At 37.4% G+C, this 18,098-nt stretch overlaps 1 protein-coding gene across 1 annotated transcript in view; it reads right to left on the reverse strand.

The window, feature by feature from the left end:
* Positions 1-18,098, reverse strand: part of Adam10 (ADAM metallopeptidase domain 10) — a 109,637-nt gene that overhangs the window by 45,849 nt on the left and 45,690 nt on the right. Inside the window, exon 4 of the mRNA XM_028865669.1 lies at positions 14,712-14,870. Coding sequence (XP_028721502.1) covers positions 14,712-14,870 — 159 coding nt within the window. The remainder of the gene's footprint in view (positions 1-14,711; positions 14,871-18,098) is intronic.

Raw genomic sequence — 18,098 nt, forward strand, 5'->3', positions numbered from 1 at the left:
CGCTCACCCACTGCTCCAGACACGCCTGCCTGTTGCTGCCATGCTCGCTGCCATCGCGGTCATGGACTCACTCTCAAACTGTGCACCCCCAATAACTCTTTCTTCCATAAGTTGCCTTGGTCATGGTGTCTTCACAGTGACAGAAAAGTAACTACGACAGCCAGTAACCACAGAAGCAATTGAAAAACAAAAGCTCTAAGAATACTGACATACAAAATGGTTTACCATATAAACTGTGGTATTTAAATTTTTAAATTCCTGCTCCAGTATGATGAGCGATCATTACTCAATTAGTATGCCATGGTATTTTTCCTTTGTGAATCAGTGCATGGTGCCTCTATATAAATTTTTAAGAACAGTGTCAATACTTAAGTTAGTAAGTTCTCATTTTAACATTTATCTTAGGCTAATATAAGTTTAATGAAGAAAAATATTCAACATTTGATGCCATTCTTACAGAACTAAATTAGACACTCTCCTCCAAAGAGCTGTGCTTATAGTTTTAATTTATTATGAAGTGTCTAAAACTGTTACAACCCCACCTCCCATCCTAAGCCACATTCAACTTTTCCCTCTCACGCTCAGACAGACGTGAGGACAGATACAAGAGCACACAGACAGCATTACTCCCAAATAAGTGACTACTGAAATTAAGATTTTCAAAGGAGAACCCCTGTGATTAAATCACTTGCAGCAAGTTTCACAATAATGTTCCTTAAATATCTCCCAAACCTAGTCCCTTCCTTTATACCTCAAGAGCACCTACTATTAAAAAAGTGTATGCTAGAGTTGGGTAAGAATGATCTGTCCAATAAAATACATATTTCTCAAAGACTGTTTATATTATATCAATCACTTAGACTTTTAAAAACTATTATTAAAATAAATTTTTTAAAAAAGCAATTATAATTGCTTTATAAAATTAATAATAAATCAAAACATTATTTTTTTTAAAAAAAAGCAATTTGAAAGTCATTGACCAAACTATTCCTCAATGTCTGTAGACTGAACTTCATAGCTTCCCTTCAAGTAAAGTATCACACACAACCAAGTTCTAGCTGAAGTAACTAGCCCTGATTGTCCCTGGTCTTTTTTTCTGAAGGCCAATAGACTCCAACCTGGTAACATAAGAATGATGCTATGGTTTGAATAAGAAATGTTTTCGAGCCGGGCGGCAGTGGCGCACTGTAGCATGAATCTTAAAAGGTCTTATTAATAAAACCAAACCTGAAGCCAGGTACTGGGGTGAATGCTGGAAGATCAGAGAAGCAGAACAAGCCACAGCCACCATACCTTGCCAATTCCTCAGGTGATCCTGTTTCCTTAGACTGGGAGTTTCTGAGTCCTCATCCAGAATGAATCTAAGCTGAACTGCTTCTCGAAAGCCTGCAGCTTAACCAGCTCTAGTTCCTGGTCCTCATGCCTTATATACCTTTCCGCTTTCTGCCATCACTTCCTGGGATTAAAGGCTCACTTCGTTTGGATTAAAGGCATGTGTCACCATGTCTGGCTGTTTCCAATGTGGCTTTAAACTCACAGAGATTCAGAAGGATCTCTGCCTCCAAAAGGCTAGGATTAAAGGTGTGAGTGCCACCATTTTCTGGCCTCTATGTCTGTCTAGTGGCTGTTCTGTTCTCTGACCCCAGATAAATTTATTAGTGTGCACAATATTTTGGGGGACACAATATCACCACAGTGCACACTTTTAATCTCAGCACTTGAGAGGCAGGGTTAGGCGGATCTCTGAGTTCGAGGCCAGCCTGGTCTACAGAGTGATCCAGGATAGGCACCAAAACTACACAGAGAAACCCTGTCTTGAAAAATAAAAAAATAAAAAAAGAAATGTTCTCTATATGCTAACCAGCCAGTCTGGCCTCCTTGGTAAGCTCCATACCCATAATAGACTGGACTCTATCTCAAAAATAAATACATAAACATAAATAAATGAATAACATATGCATGCACACACACTACTAAAAAAAAACTTTAAAAATTCCTTAAGGCTTTTTTTGTTTTGTTTTGTTTTTTTTGTTTTGTCTTTTCAAGACAGGGTTTCTCTGTGTAGCTTTGTGCCTTTCCTGGAACTCGCTCTGAAGACCAGGCTGGCCTCGAACTCACAGAGATCCGCCTGCCTCTGCCTCCCAGTGCTGGGATTAAAGGCGTGCACCACCACCGCCCAGCTTTATTTACACTTTTAAAATAAAAACATATAAAACCATAAAAGAACATTAAACAAGCCACTTTGCACAATAAAACAAGGCAATAAAATACATACATCTGCAAATACTAACAATCTGGCTTACTAATAACACTAATCCAAGAATGGTAAGCATATGAATTACATTTACAGAGAAGTATGTCAAAAGGTAGAATATATAAAAACTCCTATCTATGCTTGGCAACTGTATGTATACGGTTTCAGAATCCAAAGCATCCAGTATACAGTTACAAACAGACTGAGTCTTTTGATTAGAGCAATCAAAAACCACAATAGGACAGCATTATGTATGCAGTTACTCAAACAGTCAAGCTCTCAAAAGAAATTTATCATTCACAAATGCAGAAATTCTTCACTAAATGAGGATAGTTTGATGATGTTCATATATATATGTACATATATGTATAAATACATACACACACAATGTTTACATATAGTAAGTCAATGCTATGGGGTTTTGTTAGTTTTGAGACAAGATCTCAACAAGTAACTCTGGCTGGCCTAGAACTTGCTAGATAGAGAAGGTTAGCCTAGAACTTACACCTGAGAGCCTCTGCCTCTCAGGTGCTGAGATTAAAGACACTCACCACCATGCCCAGCTTATAATGTATTTTCATGAGTCAAACTTGCAAACTCCATAAAATAAAACTAGACTTAGTCTAAAACTCTACTTTAGGTATTATAAATATTACAAAGTTGTAATAAATAGTATAGCAAATTACAGAAAATAATGTTAAATTTTAAACAGTAGAAAAAACAAAAATGAAAAATACTCGAAGTTCAACACATGAAAAAGTACACTGCAGAGAAAGACTAGCTACTGTAAAGAGGAAGCATATGAGAGCTAGCTGACTTTCACAACATTATCTTTATGTTCAAGTATTACATAGGGATGAATAGTTGCCTGTTTGTCTTTTAGGTCATGTGGTACCACTCCTTTAAAATTCTTCTAAAGTCTATATATGTAGACAGGAGCATTCCCTACTAGATTTCTGCACCTACTGTTGTCCCATGATTCTGTATTATTTCATGGTAGTAGTGGTATGTGTATATGTGATATATATTGTGTGCTTGCATGTGGAGACAAGAGGTCGACATTGGGGGTCTTCTTCAATTATTCTCCACCTTTTCCTTCCTTCCTTCCTTCCTTCCTTCCTTCCTTCCTTCCTTCCTTCCTTCCTTCCTTCTCCTTCCTCCCTCCCTCCCTCCGTGTATAGATGTTTTGCCTGCATATTATGTCTGTGCACCACTTGCATGCCTATGCCTGCTAAAGCTGGACGACAGTACTGGCTTTCCTGAAGCTGGAGTTACAGGCAGTTGTGAGCTATTGTGTAGGTACTGGAATAGAGCCTGGGTTCTCTGGAAAAGCAGCCAGGGTTCTTAACCACTGAGTCATCTCTCTTGACCCCACCACTTACACACACCTTGGTTTTTTTTGTTTGTTTGTTTTGTTTTTGTAGACAGGCTTTCTTGATGAACCTGGAACTCACTGATTCAGTTTGACTATCTATCCAGCAAACTCCAGAGTTCCTTCTGTTTTACCACCCCAGTGCTGGGATTACAAGTATAAATTGTCTGATCTAGTTTATTAGATGTGTCTTAGGGTTATTATTGCTGTGAAGAGACACCATGACCACAGCAACTCTTATAAAGGAAAACATTTAACAGGGGTGTCTCATTTACAGTTTTAGAGGTTTAGTCCATTACTGTCATGGTAAGAAGCAAGGCAGCATGCAGGCAGACAGCTTGAGAAGGAGCTGAGAGTTCTTACATCTTGACCCACAGGCAACAGGAAATGGTCTGAACTAGGCATAGCTTGAGCATAGGAGACCTCAAAGCCTGCCCCCATAGTGACATACTTCCTCAAACAAGGCCACACCTACTTCAACAAGGTCACATCTCCTAATAGTACCACTCTCTATGAGCTTATGGGGGCCAATTACATTCCAACTACCACAACATGCATGCTGGGGATCCACTCAAATGTCATCACGCTTGCATAGCAAGCACTTTATTGACTGAGTCATCTCCCCAGCACTCTTTTTTGGTACCGGGAAATCCATTCTGCACCCACTCATATAGAGATCACAAAACTGGCATATGATATACTTGTGATTCAAAATGCAACACTGTAGAACAAATGTCTTCTTATCCTACACTGCACATAATTATTTTCAAACCAGCCCAGCAACAACACTGACATTAATTCATTTAAAACTCTGGTGATTTCATCAGCTAAAATGAATAAAAATGCAAACCAAAAAACAGCCTCGTTTGGTTCTGTTGTTTTAAGCAGGGTCTCCCTATGTAGTTAAGGCTAATTCAAAACTCACTATGTAGTCCAGGCTGGTCTTAAATTCATGATCCTTCTCCTCGCCTCACCCTGTTGAGTGCCAGGATTACAAGCATGAGCCATCACACCTGGGAAACAATTTTAAAATGAAATTTTGGGGACTGCCATATGGCAAGATATCACTTCCCTAAAATATGCCTTTCTACTCCTCACACATAGCTCTCTGTACAACACGCACGCACGCACGCACACGCACATGCACATGCACACAGAAGAGAATCTTTGTTTTGGAGAGTTATCTTTTGGAACATCAACATTTGGGATTTTAATTGTTTAGGCTTTGGAGCGGAGTGGCAGGGCTGGCACAAGCTAGCCACAAACATTTGAACTGGACTCCCCTATCTCGGCCTCCTTAAGGACTACCTGTTATACATTACTATGCCTCATTTATATAAATTTTGCTATTTTAGACTTCAAGGATTTTGATCTTGAAGGATATTTCAGTGTCTGGGACTGTGTTATCTGAGATTATGACCAGCACTGGTTTTCATCAATACATTGTTATGGATGCAAGCTAGGTATTTTATCATTAATCCTAAAATAATCTAACAAATAATATCTACTAGGCATTTTACTTTCTTCTTTATTGACAAAAGATATGAGTTAATACATTTATATACATAAACATTATCTATTTGTAACACTGTGTACAGTTACATACACTTGATACTACAGTGCATTTCTAATCTTCATATAGTAGTCAAGTATGTGCCAGTGTTCAGAGTATATCATACTGCCTATATGAGATACCATCAGCAGGAACTGAGGGGAAGTCAGTAAAACTTAACAGAACCAACAGGTTGTCACTCCTGAGTAAGACGGCAGCCTAGAATTAGTATAAAACTGCCTTGCCCCTACTTCACTGTGAAAAGATTACAACTATTTATAATCAAAAGAGTATCAATGTTTTTATAAAATCAGCTCCTCTAAAGTCCATCATCTGACAAAGGTCAAGAGCATCTTCACCTTCATCATCAAGTTAAGGGCAACCTATTAGTAGAAAGATAATTATCTGCCCCCCCCCACACACACACACTTCAATAAGCACACAGGGTTATCTACCATGTTCTGCTTTGCATTAGTTTTTTGTTGTTGTTGTTGTTGTTTGTTTTTCGAGACAGGGTTTCTCTGTGTAGCTTTGAGCCTTTCCTGGAACTCACTTTGGAGACCAGGCTGGCCTCGAACTCACAGAGATCCGCCTGCCTCTGCCTCCCAGTGCTGGGATTAAAGGCATGCGCCACCACCGCACAGCTTTTTTTTTTTTTTTTTTAAAGCATTAGACTATACCATAGACTATTCCATGTACCACAGGAATCTGACACCTCAAAGTCACTTACATCACCCATCATAATTCTTGGAAACTATAACACTGATGTTGATGACCTCTCCAGTATATTTAGATCTTGTCTCCAGTCCACATTTCTACTTTTGAACTTCTCATCACTAATAACCCCTTTACAACCTCAACTTTCAGCATCCTATCTTCTGTCCATCATTACCTGTCTAGACAATCTCTAGACCCAACAGCCATTTAAAATAAAAAAAAAAAAACTTTTAATTCACCAATGCCTACCGTCCTGTGCACTCTCATTTTCCTCCTACTTATTCACTTTATATGCCATCAAGGATCACAATTACTCACTGCATTCACCTTTAATTCCTTTGTCCCCTATCTCATTCCCTTGACTCCCACACCAAATCCCTTTTAAATTCAACTCCTTCCCCATACCCCTGGTAACCAGGACTATTCTCATTCAAAAGTTATGACTTATAGCGGCAGCCTTAACTTCCCAATACAGCCTGGAACCTCCATCCTATTCCAAAGTCCATTTTCAGTTTCACTCACATATAGTTAGCAACAGGCAGACCTTATTTTGTACAGGCCAAAAAACTGATCCTACAAACGTCTCAAACTCTGCAAAGCGACCTCAATAATCAATGGAAAAAAAATTGTAACTGTTCTAATGTTTAAAGACTTTTGTCAAAAAACTAAAACGTCTAATGTTATCAATGTATATAAAAAATGAAAAATAAGGGAATTATTTAATAAACTGTAATTTTAAAATAAACAAAGATTAGTGTTTAAACATTTAGTGTTTTATCTCTTTGAAAATTATATTTTACATAAGATAAAGACATAAATTATTCTGAAATCTTTTTAGGATAAAAGTAAAATTCCAAAGCAACAAAACACTATTATATGTTTCAAATTCTGTCAGCATAAAATTCTCATGACAGAAAAAGGACAGGGGGAGGCCAAGTATAAAAGTTTTTCTGTATACTTCTAAAATTTCTAAGAGACCATTTTCCCTGGCCACCACATTAACTACAAAAACGGACAATGACATTTTCTCTCTAAAATTACTGACAATATAATCCTCATTTCTAGAAAAAGCCTTTGTTCAACTAATGAATAAGCCCTCATTGAGATGCAAAATCATAGGATGCACTGCGGTTCCCTGAAAAGGCCAAACAGTGATTCTTTCAAAAGAATGAGCAATGAGTGAAGAACATTAGCCAGTTTAAAACAAAGATCGGCTTTAGAGCTCCTGCCTTTCCTCCAGTTCCTCTGCATACAAACCTCCTGCTTTTGTTTTGCTATAGGAAACACAAATATAAATACCACATACACACATACACTGTGGCACCACCTCAGACAGGAAGTAAGTAGTTGACTCTCAATTATCCACTCTACTAAGGCAGGCTATTTACAGTTTGAATTATCTGCCCAGCACCACCAGCCACCAAACACTCTGGCAGTTTCACCACCATTAAGGCAGCACCTCTATGCAGTTATGGTCTAGAGCCTTCGCCATGACTCTAATAGACAAAAGCAGTTCTAAAATCTGGTAAAGAGCTATTGATCAACAAATCCAATCAAATAATGCAACCCTTAATATGAACTGAATTTAAAATACAGTAACTCCACAGACAGATAATATATGAAAACTGTTATCCTATCACGGGGCATGTTCCTTAACTAAGAAAACTTGCATTTATTCCAAAGTTGCCCAAATAACAAGGACCAAGAGAAGAAAGGATGAAGAATGTGAAGGTAGGGAAGGACTCCAAAGGCTTCTCCTTTTCAGTTCCAGTGGACAGGGCCCCTTTTCTCCTATGATCTATCCCCAACCCCAGACCCAGTTTAGGAAGTATGGGGAAGGTGGAAAGAGCAGCACACACATCACATTCATCTTCCAGGAAACAGGTGAGAGAGCTAGCTCAAGCATGTCCTTCCTTACCCTGGCTTTTGGAACAAAGGGTTAGTGCTGGCAGGCAGGGGATCATGGGAGTCAGAGCAACAGGGCAAATGTTGTTATATTGTGACCAATTATAACCAGAATCACTAGACTGATGTCCAAAAGGATAGAACTTTGCAGTATTCACCACTATATACCAGGACCTAAAGAGACAATCAGCCATTTAAATAATGTCAATTAAAAAATAATCATTATACCTGTTAGTGGAATAGTATTAGCTGAAGGCCTGACTACCTGTTGTGCTCAAAGGCAGTGAAACAAAGTAGCAGGAATTAGGTCACTAGAAGCAAGCACTGAAGAAAATATGGGATCTAGACCCTTTCTGTCTCTTTCTCTGGATTCCCGGAGGACATAGGTGAAAAGTATTCACCAGACTCCCCATCATGACACATTCATTGTTGCCACCAGAGGCCCAAAGCAACAGGGCAAGCAAACCATTGACTAAAACCCCAGAACATAAGACAACTAAATCCTTCCTCTAAACGTTTATTTTTTTAATCTGAAGTAGCAACACAAAACTAACACAGAACTTATGAATTGTAAAACTTACAACTGAAATGCATGAGGAATACTCCAACCCACTGATTATGTCCATCTATACTACTTGGAATGGCACACCTGTCTACAGTAGTAAGTGGATGCCTCCAAGACAAAGCCAATGTTTGGTTAATGGGTTTTTTGTTTTGTTTTGGTTTTTCTCTTTTTTCTCAAGCTCCCAAGCTGTACCAAGTAAAAAGAAATATTGTTGCAATCAGGTAACAGTTTCTGTAATCAAACTCTTTTCTCTGGCAGTCTAGGGGAGACCTCTTGTCCTAAGACTCAAATCCCCAGGATTTCTATATCCAACTAATGATTCCTGGGTTTGTTCCACCCTTGTTGTTTAAATTATCAGTTAGTCTTTTGGTTTTCTTGTTTGTTTGTTTGTTTTGTTTTGTTTTTTGTTTTGTTTTTTTTGGGACAGGATTTCTTTTCTGTAACAGTCCTACTTGTCCTGGAACTCACTTTGTAGATCAGGCTTGACTCAAATTCACAGAGAACTGCCTGACTCTGTCTCCTGAGTGCTGGGGTTAAAGGTTTGCACCATCACACCTGGTGTATATTCTTTTACTAAGTGAGAATTCACCTTTAAGGTGCATTTTTAAGACAATATTTTCTGTACATTCATAAACCAAGACAGTTGAATTTAATTTTCCAGCCAGTAGCTGGTTTCTATAGCTCTTTCTCAAAAACATCTATCATGCAGACATATATTTAAAACAAAACAAAACAAAACAAAAACAAAAATACACTATTTCAACAGCCTCCTGCTGGCCTTCATCCCACCAACAATAACTAGGAATTATCTACCATCTCTAAATTGCTTCTCCAAAAAGTGTTATTTTTATTTTTATTTCTAACTGTTTTACAGACTATTAAAAAAGACACATTCAAAATTAAGGCTGGGCTGGAACTGTTATCTAGCAAAACTTGCCTATAACATATAAGGTACCTGTTTTTTTTAAAAAAAAAGAAAAGGCCAGAATGCTTTAACCAATGTGTGTCAATATCTTCCAGAGTTGCATTAACTTATTTGCCAATATTCCAAAAGAAAATGCTGATTTTTAAAATGAACACCGTTGTAAAATTTTACATTCTTTTCAATTCAGTCTTCTTACTAACAAATCAAATATGCACAAACATTTCACCACACTGTACTAAAAACTACACTTGATATTACACCCAACTATAATATCTAGATTGTACAATAAATTAATTTCTGTTCTTTTTGTTGATGTTTATTTATTCAAGGCAGAGTCTCATTGGTTTTTTGAAACAGGATTTCTTTTGTGTAACAGCCCTGGCTGACCTGGGACTCATGTAGTTCAGTCTGGCCTCAAATTCACAATCCTCCTGCCTCAGCTCCTGAATGCAAGCCATCATGTCCACTAATTTAATCTTTTTGCAAAATAAATACTGTAAAACACTATTGTGAAAAAAATTTCTAATGTCACTTCCTAAAGTTGTTTTCTAAGAGATCTTCGAGGGTTTTAAATCATCTTATGCTTCTGAAATGATGTATTATAGTTCACTGCAGCTATACCTTATTTTATAATTAAAGATAAAAATATATACAGACATAGATGGTAACAAATCAGAAAAGTTCTTGATCTAAAATTTTCTCAATGAGTTCTACTTGTATAGTTTCTGACTGCATAAGTCTTTTTTAATGTAAGTTTTGTTTGTGTGTTGTAGTTTTGTTTGTTGTTTTTATTGTTTATTTTTTTTGAGACAGGGTGTGGTTCTGTTGCCCAAGCTGGCCAGAACTCCCAATGAAACACAGGCTGAATTCAAACTTGGAATCTTTATAACTTAAATCACCTATGTGTTGGTATTACATATGTTCCTCATACACCTGTTTTCTTTTGATCTAATTTTTAAGTAAATTAGATTTCTAATTAGTTACCGTTTTTAAAATAACTGCCATTTTTCCTGGCTTTCTCAATTTTTCCACCTGTAAAATGGTTTGAGAAATTTATATTTCCCAGAGGTGAATTGGGGGAGGGGATACACACAACAAGAAAGCACCTCTATCTATCTAACCCAAGTTGACAACTAACACTAACCATCACACTTGCCTATGATTACATATATTTATCTGAAAGCATAAAATATTTTGAAAGTTAAAAAATCTCTAAATTTTTATATTTGCTCCAAATATTTTTATTGTGCCTACATTCAGTATTTAAAACCAATACAAAAGAAAAGCTATATATTAAATTGTATAGTATAGAGATAACTAGTACCCTTGCATACAAAGTTCAGACATCATTATTTCCCATCACTTGTCTGTCTTAGCTTGCCACAACTTAATATATGTAAATAGATTTCCAAACTCCACACTGGCCCTAAGTGTGGCTAGAATACTTTAAAGGCAATCTTCAAAATTTCATGTTATAAAAGTGACATTATAATCTAACACCATAAAATATCAACAATGCTACTAATCCCCAATTCAATTCTTTCTCCCAGTGATACCACCATCTCACGCTGACACAAAAGAGCTGGAAAGCTTTAGTAACCAACGAAACTCAGTTATGCCAACAATTTTAAAAAAATATATATGGAATTAACTAATTTTTGTTTACTTGCTTTCCAGATTGTTTGCTTGTTGTTTGAAACATGTTTTCATGTAGCCTGGGCTGGTCTTGAACTTGCTACATAGCAGAAGATGACTTTGAATTCTGATTCTCCTGCCTCCATCTAGCATCTGCGGAGATGACAGGCATGATGTGTCACTACATCCAGCTTCTAATTGATAGTTTAAAGGTATTAAAAGGGACACACTGAAGCCTCCACAAGTAAGGTTTCTACATGAATGAAGTCTCCATCTTGAAATAGTAAAACAAAGTTTTAAGTAACCTTAATTTTTAAGTTCATGAAATTATGTGCCTTCTGACTGAAAGACAAGAAAAAGGAGAAACATATACAGCTATAGCTAACACATGCTAAGAGCGGGACACACCTACATTCCTAGGAGACAAAGGCAATTTTCCATACATAGGAAAATAAATAATAAACAATAAATCTAAATGAAAAGAATAAACCAAACATATTCTCATAGTTTTCTATGTTTAATTAAAAGGTTCTTTTTTAATTCAGAGTTTAAGTATTTTTATGAAAGTATAGCAGGAAAAAGTGACTTAGACCTTTTCCTCAGAGTACATGGAAGGCTTCAAGGGCAGATAGTCAGGCATTCCTAAGATCTACACATATCAAAATTACTATTAGAGTTTACTAGACAGTGGTTTTGTTGTTTCTTCAAAATAAACTGTGCTAGCAGGCAGAGAACAAAGTGGCATTTGTACCTTGTCACAACTTTAATCCTAGGAGAGAGTGTTTTTACTGCTACAATAAAGAACTGAGCATATATGACCTCTATGCTGGCACCTGTATGTCGTGAGCAGCATCACATCCAGGTGTGTATCAAAGCACCTGGAGAGGCTGCTCAGTGCTTCTGCTGAAAAAGCATCACCTAATTTTCTCCAGAACAACAACATTATTTTCCACATGGCTTTACACATTTATGCCAAGAGGTCCAAAAACAGTATTTAGAAAGTATAGCTAAATTCTGATCAGAACCTTTATAGAAGTTCACTTATACATATCCACAGTATATAAATAGTCATATAACACTTCAGTTGTGAAAATAAATTATTGGCACTAAGATAAGTATGTGAAATAATAATAAATAATAATTAAAGAACATACCCTTTCTATTCATTAGTTAAAAAGAAAAGAAAAACCCAAGGACAGAATTTGGTCTAACATAGCAATAGATGAAAATGTGTAATTTTGGGAAGGCGTGCAGATTTCAGAAAAGCCCCAGAAATCCTAGTTGTGAAAGGTAATGAGGATTTACAGTTTCTTCCCATGGGCACATGGCACAGAAGATGGTGTCCCCAAGTCACATAATATTCCAAGTCTTTCTTTCCTCACCTATAAAGTAGGAATAATATGTTTGCCTATACCTCACAGGATGAAGTAATTAACACACACGAAGAATTTTATACAGTGCCAAGCAACATTAAACAACAACTACCCTTCTTACTAATGCTGCTTCTTTTAGGATCACCAACACCCAGAGTTTAAACGGTCAATTAAAAATAAACTTATTGTCCACCCCCTAGAACAGGAGTGGGTAAACTACAGTTTGCAAGACAAGTAAGTCCAACCCCCTACTTTTGTTTGGCATGCTTGCTAGAGGTGGTTTTTACACTGTGTGTGATACACATGTTAAGGGGGAGGGGTTGCACATGTGTGCAGGTGTATGTCAAAGCCAACACTGAATACTGGGTGTCTCCCTGATTGCTCTCCACTTTATTTATGAGTCAAAGTCTCTTGGTGAACCTTGGGCTCGCCAATTCTGGATCGTCTAGCTAGCCTGCTTGTTTTGGGGACCCCATCTCTACTTCCCAAATGCTGTTGTTACACCTGTCTGGCTTTTATGTGGGAAATGGGACAGTCTTCACACTTGTGCTGCAATCACTTTTATCCACTAAACCATCTCTCTTGTCCCAACATCCCTATTTTTAATATGAATAAAGTTTAAAATACACTGTATGAAAATGTTATAACACAACCTATTTGTTTTATTCTAACGAAACATTTTTATAAACTTTTGCTTCCTATATGTTCTTGACAACAGTACATTTCCACTTAACAAAGCAGTTTTAAGCAAAATCATCTTAAACATAACTACCTTTGCATCTTAATACCACTACTGGTGTCTACTAAGAAATGCTGACATAAACTTACGATACTTGGAAGTTATGATGAGACCTAACAAGGGGTAAATATGAATGTAAAGAAAAACATAGAACATATGTATACCCAGAGATTCACAGGAGGGAAAAACAGGAGGGAGAAGACATCCCAGGAGTCATAAGCAGCACAGAACCACAGCAAAGACGCTAACAGCAAGAGTGATGCACATGCAGCAAAACAGTCACAGCAACACAGGGAGAAACAGTAACCTGTCTAATTACTCTTTCCTTTTCCAGAAAGCCTAGCTTGAGTCTGAAGACACTTGCTAGGGAACAGATTTCAACATTTTATTAGGAATTTATCAAGGTCTACTTCACAGATACGTGTTACTTGAACATTAAAGCAAAAACCTGTATTTGTAGAATGGTATATTGTAACAGTGGAGATAAAACTGCAAGAAGAGCAAATTAGTCAGAAAATTTCAAGGAAAAACACAAGCCCAGTGAAGGAAAATTCTGTCAGCAGAAAGGAAAGCAAAGGAATCCACATTCCTACTTAAGGAGGAGGACTGTAGCTTGGCAGCCAAAAGAAAAATAATAAGGGCTTGAAATACCAGGAGGTGAAGTGGAAAGATATCATCAAATAAGGATGACTAAAACCACAAGCAGACAGCCTTAATAAATCCAAGAGATAGCAAGCAACAACAGTTATAAACACATCCCTAAGTAAACTTGGGCTATTCTCCCACAGTAGTTCACCATCAGAATCAACAAGCAGTTGGGTCCATGAAAGTACAGAAACTGTCAGAGCTAATGGAGCAAAAAAGCAAAATAGTTCACATTTGCTAGTATATTACTAAGCATGAGAATGAAATACCAGTAAGAAATTCCTATCTGTAGAAAAGAAAATGAAACCAGGAGGAAGCTGCCAAGTCAGGAAAACAGGCAGAACTAGAGAAACTAGCCTAGCTACAATTAAAAAGAAAAGTATTCAAGATGCATAGAAACTACAGGAATATGTTTTTGTGTTATTTTAATGTCACATTCTCATGACTAGATAACCACAGAAACACAGATAATGACAGAATTAAAACATAAAGTCTAAATGAATTTTCTATCCTTAAACACAGAAAAAGAATTATCCCAAAAAATCCATAGTAAGCCTGGAGTCTTACCAAGCTGTGGTCAAGTCACTGTTTTAAGATTCTACAAAGAAGTACTCAGTGGATTTAGAAATTAGAAAAATCCTGTAACATTACACATATATTCATACAGAAATTGATATAAAAAGATACAACATTGTTGTCCTTTCAGCAAGCCACAGACATAAGACATTGTAATTAAACAGACTGGCTGATACCAGAACTTAGATTTCCAGTTCAAGTGGATATGGTTGACTCACAGTTCAAACAGAATCGGTTGTTTTATACCAACAGAGTATGACTGGCCTGTGTTGACAACTGCTATATCATACAGACCTATTATTTACTAAATGGAGACTTTACTTATTAAACTCTGGTTGTTTAAGCTGAATAAGCTTAGGAAGCAAAACAGCCCAGGCTACACTTGTCTCCATATAGTTAGAAGGATTCCTATGCCTTTGCAAAGACGACCTGATATAAAACGTGAGTACTTACTTATATCATCTTCATGATAAATAACAGAGTGAAACGGCAGGATTCGGTCTTTAATATATCTCTCTGCTGGCTCAATATAAAATGTGCCACCACGAGTCTGGATGAAACCTTCAAATCTTCCATCAATGACAGACCCATGACTAAAGCTTCCTTCTTCACCTATTGATGAAAGCAACAAATTCTTGAAATTTTAACTTGCACATTCTCCTTCAAAAAAAAAAAAGCCATTCCTATGTTTGTTTGTTTTATAAATATCCTGAGTACAAATGTACTGGGAAATTAATTTTCACATAAAATTTGAGGTATAAATAGCAATCAGTGTTTAATTAAAACAGATAGACAATGACTTACACAACAATGAAAATGAAACATCTGTCATATCGACAGTCACATGCCTAGCATCTAGCACAGTGCCTGACATGCAGATAGTGGTAATTCAATAATCATTATATTAACTTACACTTTTAAAAAGCAAACTTTTTACAGATCCTCTAATAAACTATGTATTTCCATAATAAAGATACTCAAAGTACCTTTTGAAACTCTTGCTAATTTACCACAAGTGAAAAGGTCCTTTCCACCTTGACACTACAGTTTTTTGGCCTCATTGCCTCCTATAGATCTTACATTTGTCTGGACAAAAAAGCCAGATGTAGTATCTCATGACTATACTACCAGTGCTCAGGAACCTGAGGCAAGAGGAAACTGCAATTTCAAGATGACAATGAACTGCATACTGAGAATTAAGCCAGCCTGGAAGATGAGTCACATTTTTGTCTTTAAATTAAAAACAAAAAAGGTATTGGAGCTGGGCAGTGGTGGTGCACATCTTTAAACGCAGCATTCAGGAGGCAGAGGCAGGCGGATCTCTGTGAGTTCAAGGCCAGCCTGGGCTAGAGTAAGTTCCAGGAAAGGCACAAAACTACACAGAGAAACCCTGTCTCAAGGAAGAAGAAAAAAAAAAGGCATTGGACAGATTTGTAATACTACCTCACTATTCTCTAATGAGAGAAATAACAGCAAAAAAAGGGGAGTATTTTTAGTTCTATTTACATATAGTCACAAAATCTAAGCACAAAAATTAAATGACATAGAGGCATAGAGTTTTGCTTTGCTGCACTTTGTTTGCTCTGAGGGTTCTCAGTCCATGAGCTTCCACGTGCTAGGCAAGCATTCTACCTCTGAGCCATGTCTACAGCACCACCAGTCATTCTGGTTTCGTTTAGAGATAGCATCTTGGTGATGCTGCTCAGCTTGGCCTCAGCCTCCCCTACTTCAACCTCCCAAGTAGCTGAGACTGCAGGCTCATGCCTTTAAAGAGGAGATTTAAAGTTAAGTTGATCAAAGCTGGGCATGAGACTAGGACAGAACTTGAAATCAGCCTGAACACTATTCATAAGACTTTTGTCTTCAATAACAAAACCCAAAATTTTATTGTTTAAAAATTCATCTCTCACTAAAAAAAAATTTCCCTGGGCTCAATCCCAGGCTTACAAGGAGAGGAGGGAGAGAAAAGGAAGGAAGGGAAGACAGCTGAAAGGAAAGAGAGAGGAGAGGAAAGTAGAGAAGAGGGAAGGGCAGAAAAAGGAAGGGGGGAGGGGAAGACAGGAGGGGGGAGGGAAGTGAGGGAAAGAAAGGACAGGGGAGGAGGAGGAAGCGGAAAGGCAGTGGAGAATGGAGAGAGAGAAATGGAAGACAAGACTGGACTCAACTCACAGGCTTTTCTTTAGTTTTGAGTGCATGCTAAGTATATACTCCACCCATGTGAAATACCCAAGACCCAGTCTCTCACAATTTCTAAGTTACAGATTAACATTAGTTGATTTTCAATTAATCACAAACTGAAAATAAGATCTATATTTTGTTTTTGTTTTGTTTTGTTTTGTTTTGTTTGAGAATGTCTTCCTATGTAGACCTGGCTGGTCCTGGACTCATGCTCATCTTGCCTATGCTTCCAGAGTACCAGAATCACAGGTGTGTGCCATCAAGTCCACCCCATCTTTCTCTACAAACTTACTTATATTTTTACTCTTTATGACCATCACCTACCAAAAAGGGCAGAGTTTGCCCAGTAAGACAAGCGATGAAGAAAAGAAGAGAACACTAAAAACAGCCAGAAAATACTTTCCTCTGGCTACAATTAAAAAAACTGAAAAAAAAAAAACCATAAAATTTAGTAACTTGGGTTAGTTTATAGGTAAGTTAAATATAAAAATGCCTCATTTATCTAGTATAATAAAAAATTAAAAGCTCTTCTTTAAGCATTTAATTTTTCAAAATGTTATGATTTTGAGCAAAAAAAAAAAATCTCATTTACTGGAGGAAATTTTTGACCACTCTGACTTAATAACTGAGGACTGTCTTTATTAATTATTAATGTAGAGTTATAATAGCCTAGCAGACTGAATTATGTTAGCCTCTTTATGACCTCCCTGTCTGTCCCACTTTGCTGCCAGATGAACTTCCTGTTGGGCTAAGTATGTGCCTGTGCCTCCTAGCAACTTTTTAAACTGGTAAGAGCTATTTGTTGCAAGTGTCAAGAAAAACACATGGATTTTAGGAAGGAAGGGCCTGGGAAATTTTTCTTAGGTGACTTTGTTAGATTGTTTCGGGCTAAAATGATCTCTACTGCCAGTTTCCTTTTAGGTTTTTCTAATTTTTTTTTCTTTCCTTTCCTTTCCTTTTCTTTCTTCCTTCCTTCCTCCCCCCCACCCTCTCTCTCTCTTTCTTTCGAGGCCAAAGCAATTGGAAACTCTTAACACTTGGGAGCACCAAGAGTCAAAGTGTTATGGATTTCAGAAGCGGCACATCACATAATTCACTATTAAACATCATGTAAAGTGGGTTCATAGATGACTTCATTTTCAAAGACCATTGCCCTTGATAATTTGCTCTACCTCCTCAGGTTTTGTTTTGGAAGCAGAAAAAAATTCATCAATTTAACTAAACCAATTAATTAAATTTAAAAACCCCACAAAATTCCCTACATGCCTTGGGCATGGGAATATCGGGCTCCCAGGCAGGCATGACAGGTGACTCTGCAGAGAGCTCTCATCTCTTCTAGGGCTTGCGCCTCTGATGCACTGGTAGGCCAGTCTACGGAGGGCTGGGTAGGAAGGATGTACACTGACAGTCAGGGCCATCTTGGGTTTCCTTTGGTTTTGTTTTAACAAAGTTGGAAATCCATTAAAATAAGTTTTAACAGTGTTTATTAGAGCAAGGGGCATTAAGAATAGAAGTACTTAGGGAAAGGACAGTATGGGTTTCTCAGGAGACAGAGTGCCCCAGACTATCTTGTGATTAAGTACTGCAGTGACAGCCACCTGGAATCAGATGCCAATCTCTTCTTCCCTTTCTCCTCAGTGCATGACTCCTGTCCAGAATTCA

Source organism: Peromyscus leucopus, chromosome 7, assembly GCF_004664715.2.
Source record: "Peromyscus leucopus breed LL Stock chromosome 7, UCI_PerLeu_2.1, whole genome shotgun sequence".
Classification (NCBI taxonomy): domain Eukaryota; kingdom Metazoa; phylum Chordata; class Mammalia; order Rodentia; family Cricetidae; genus Peromyscus; species Peromyscus leucopus.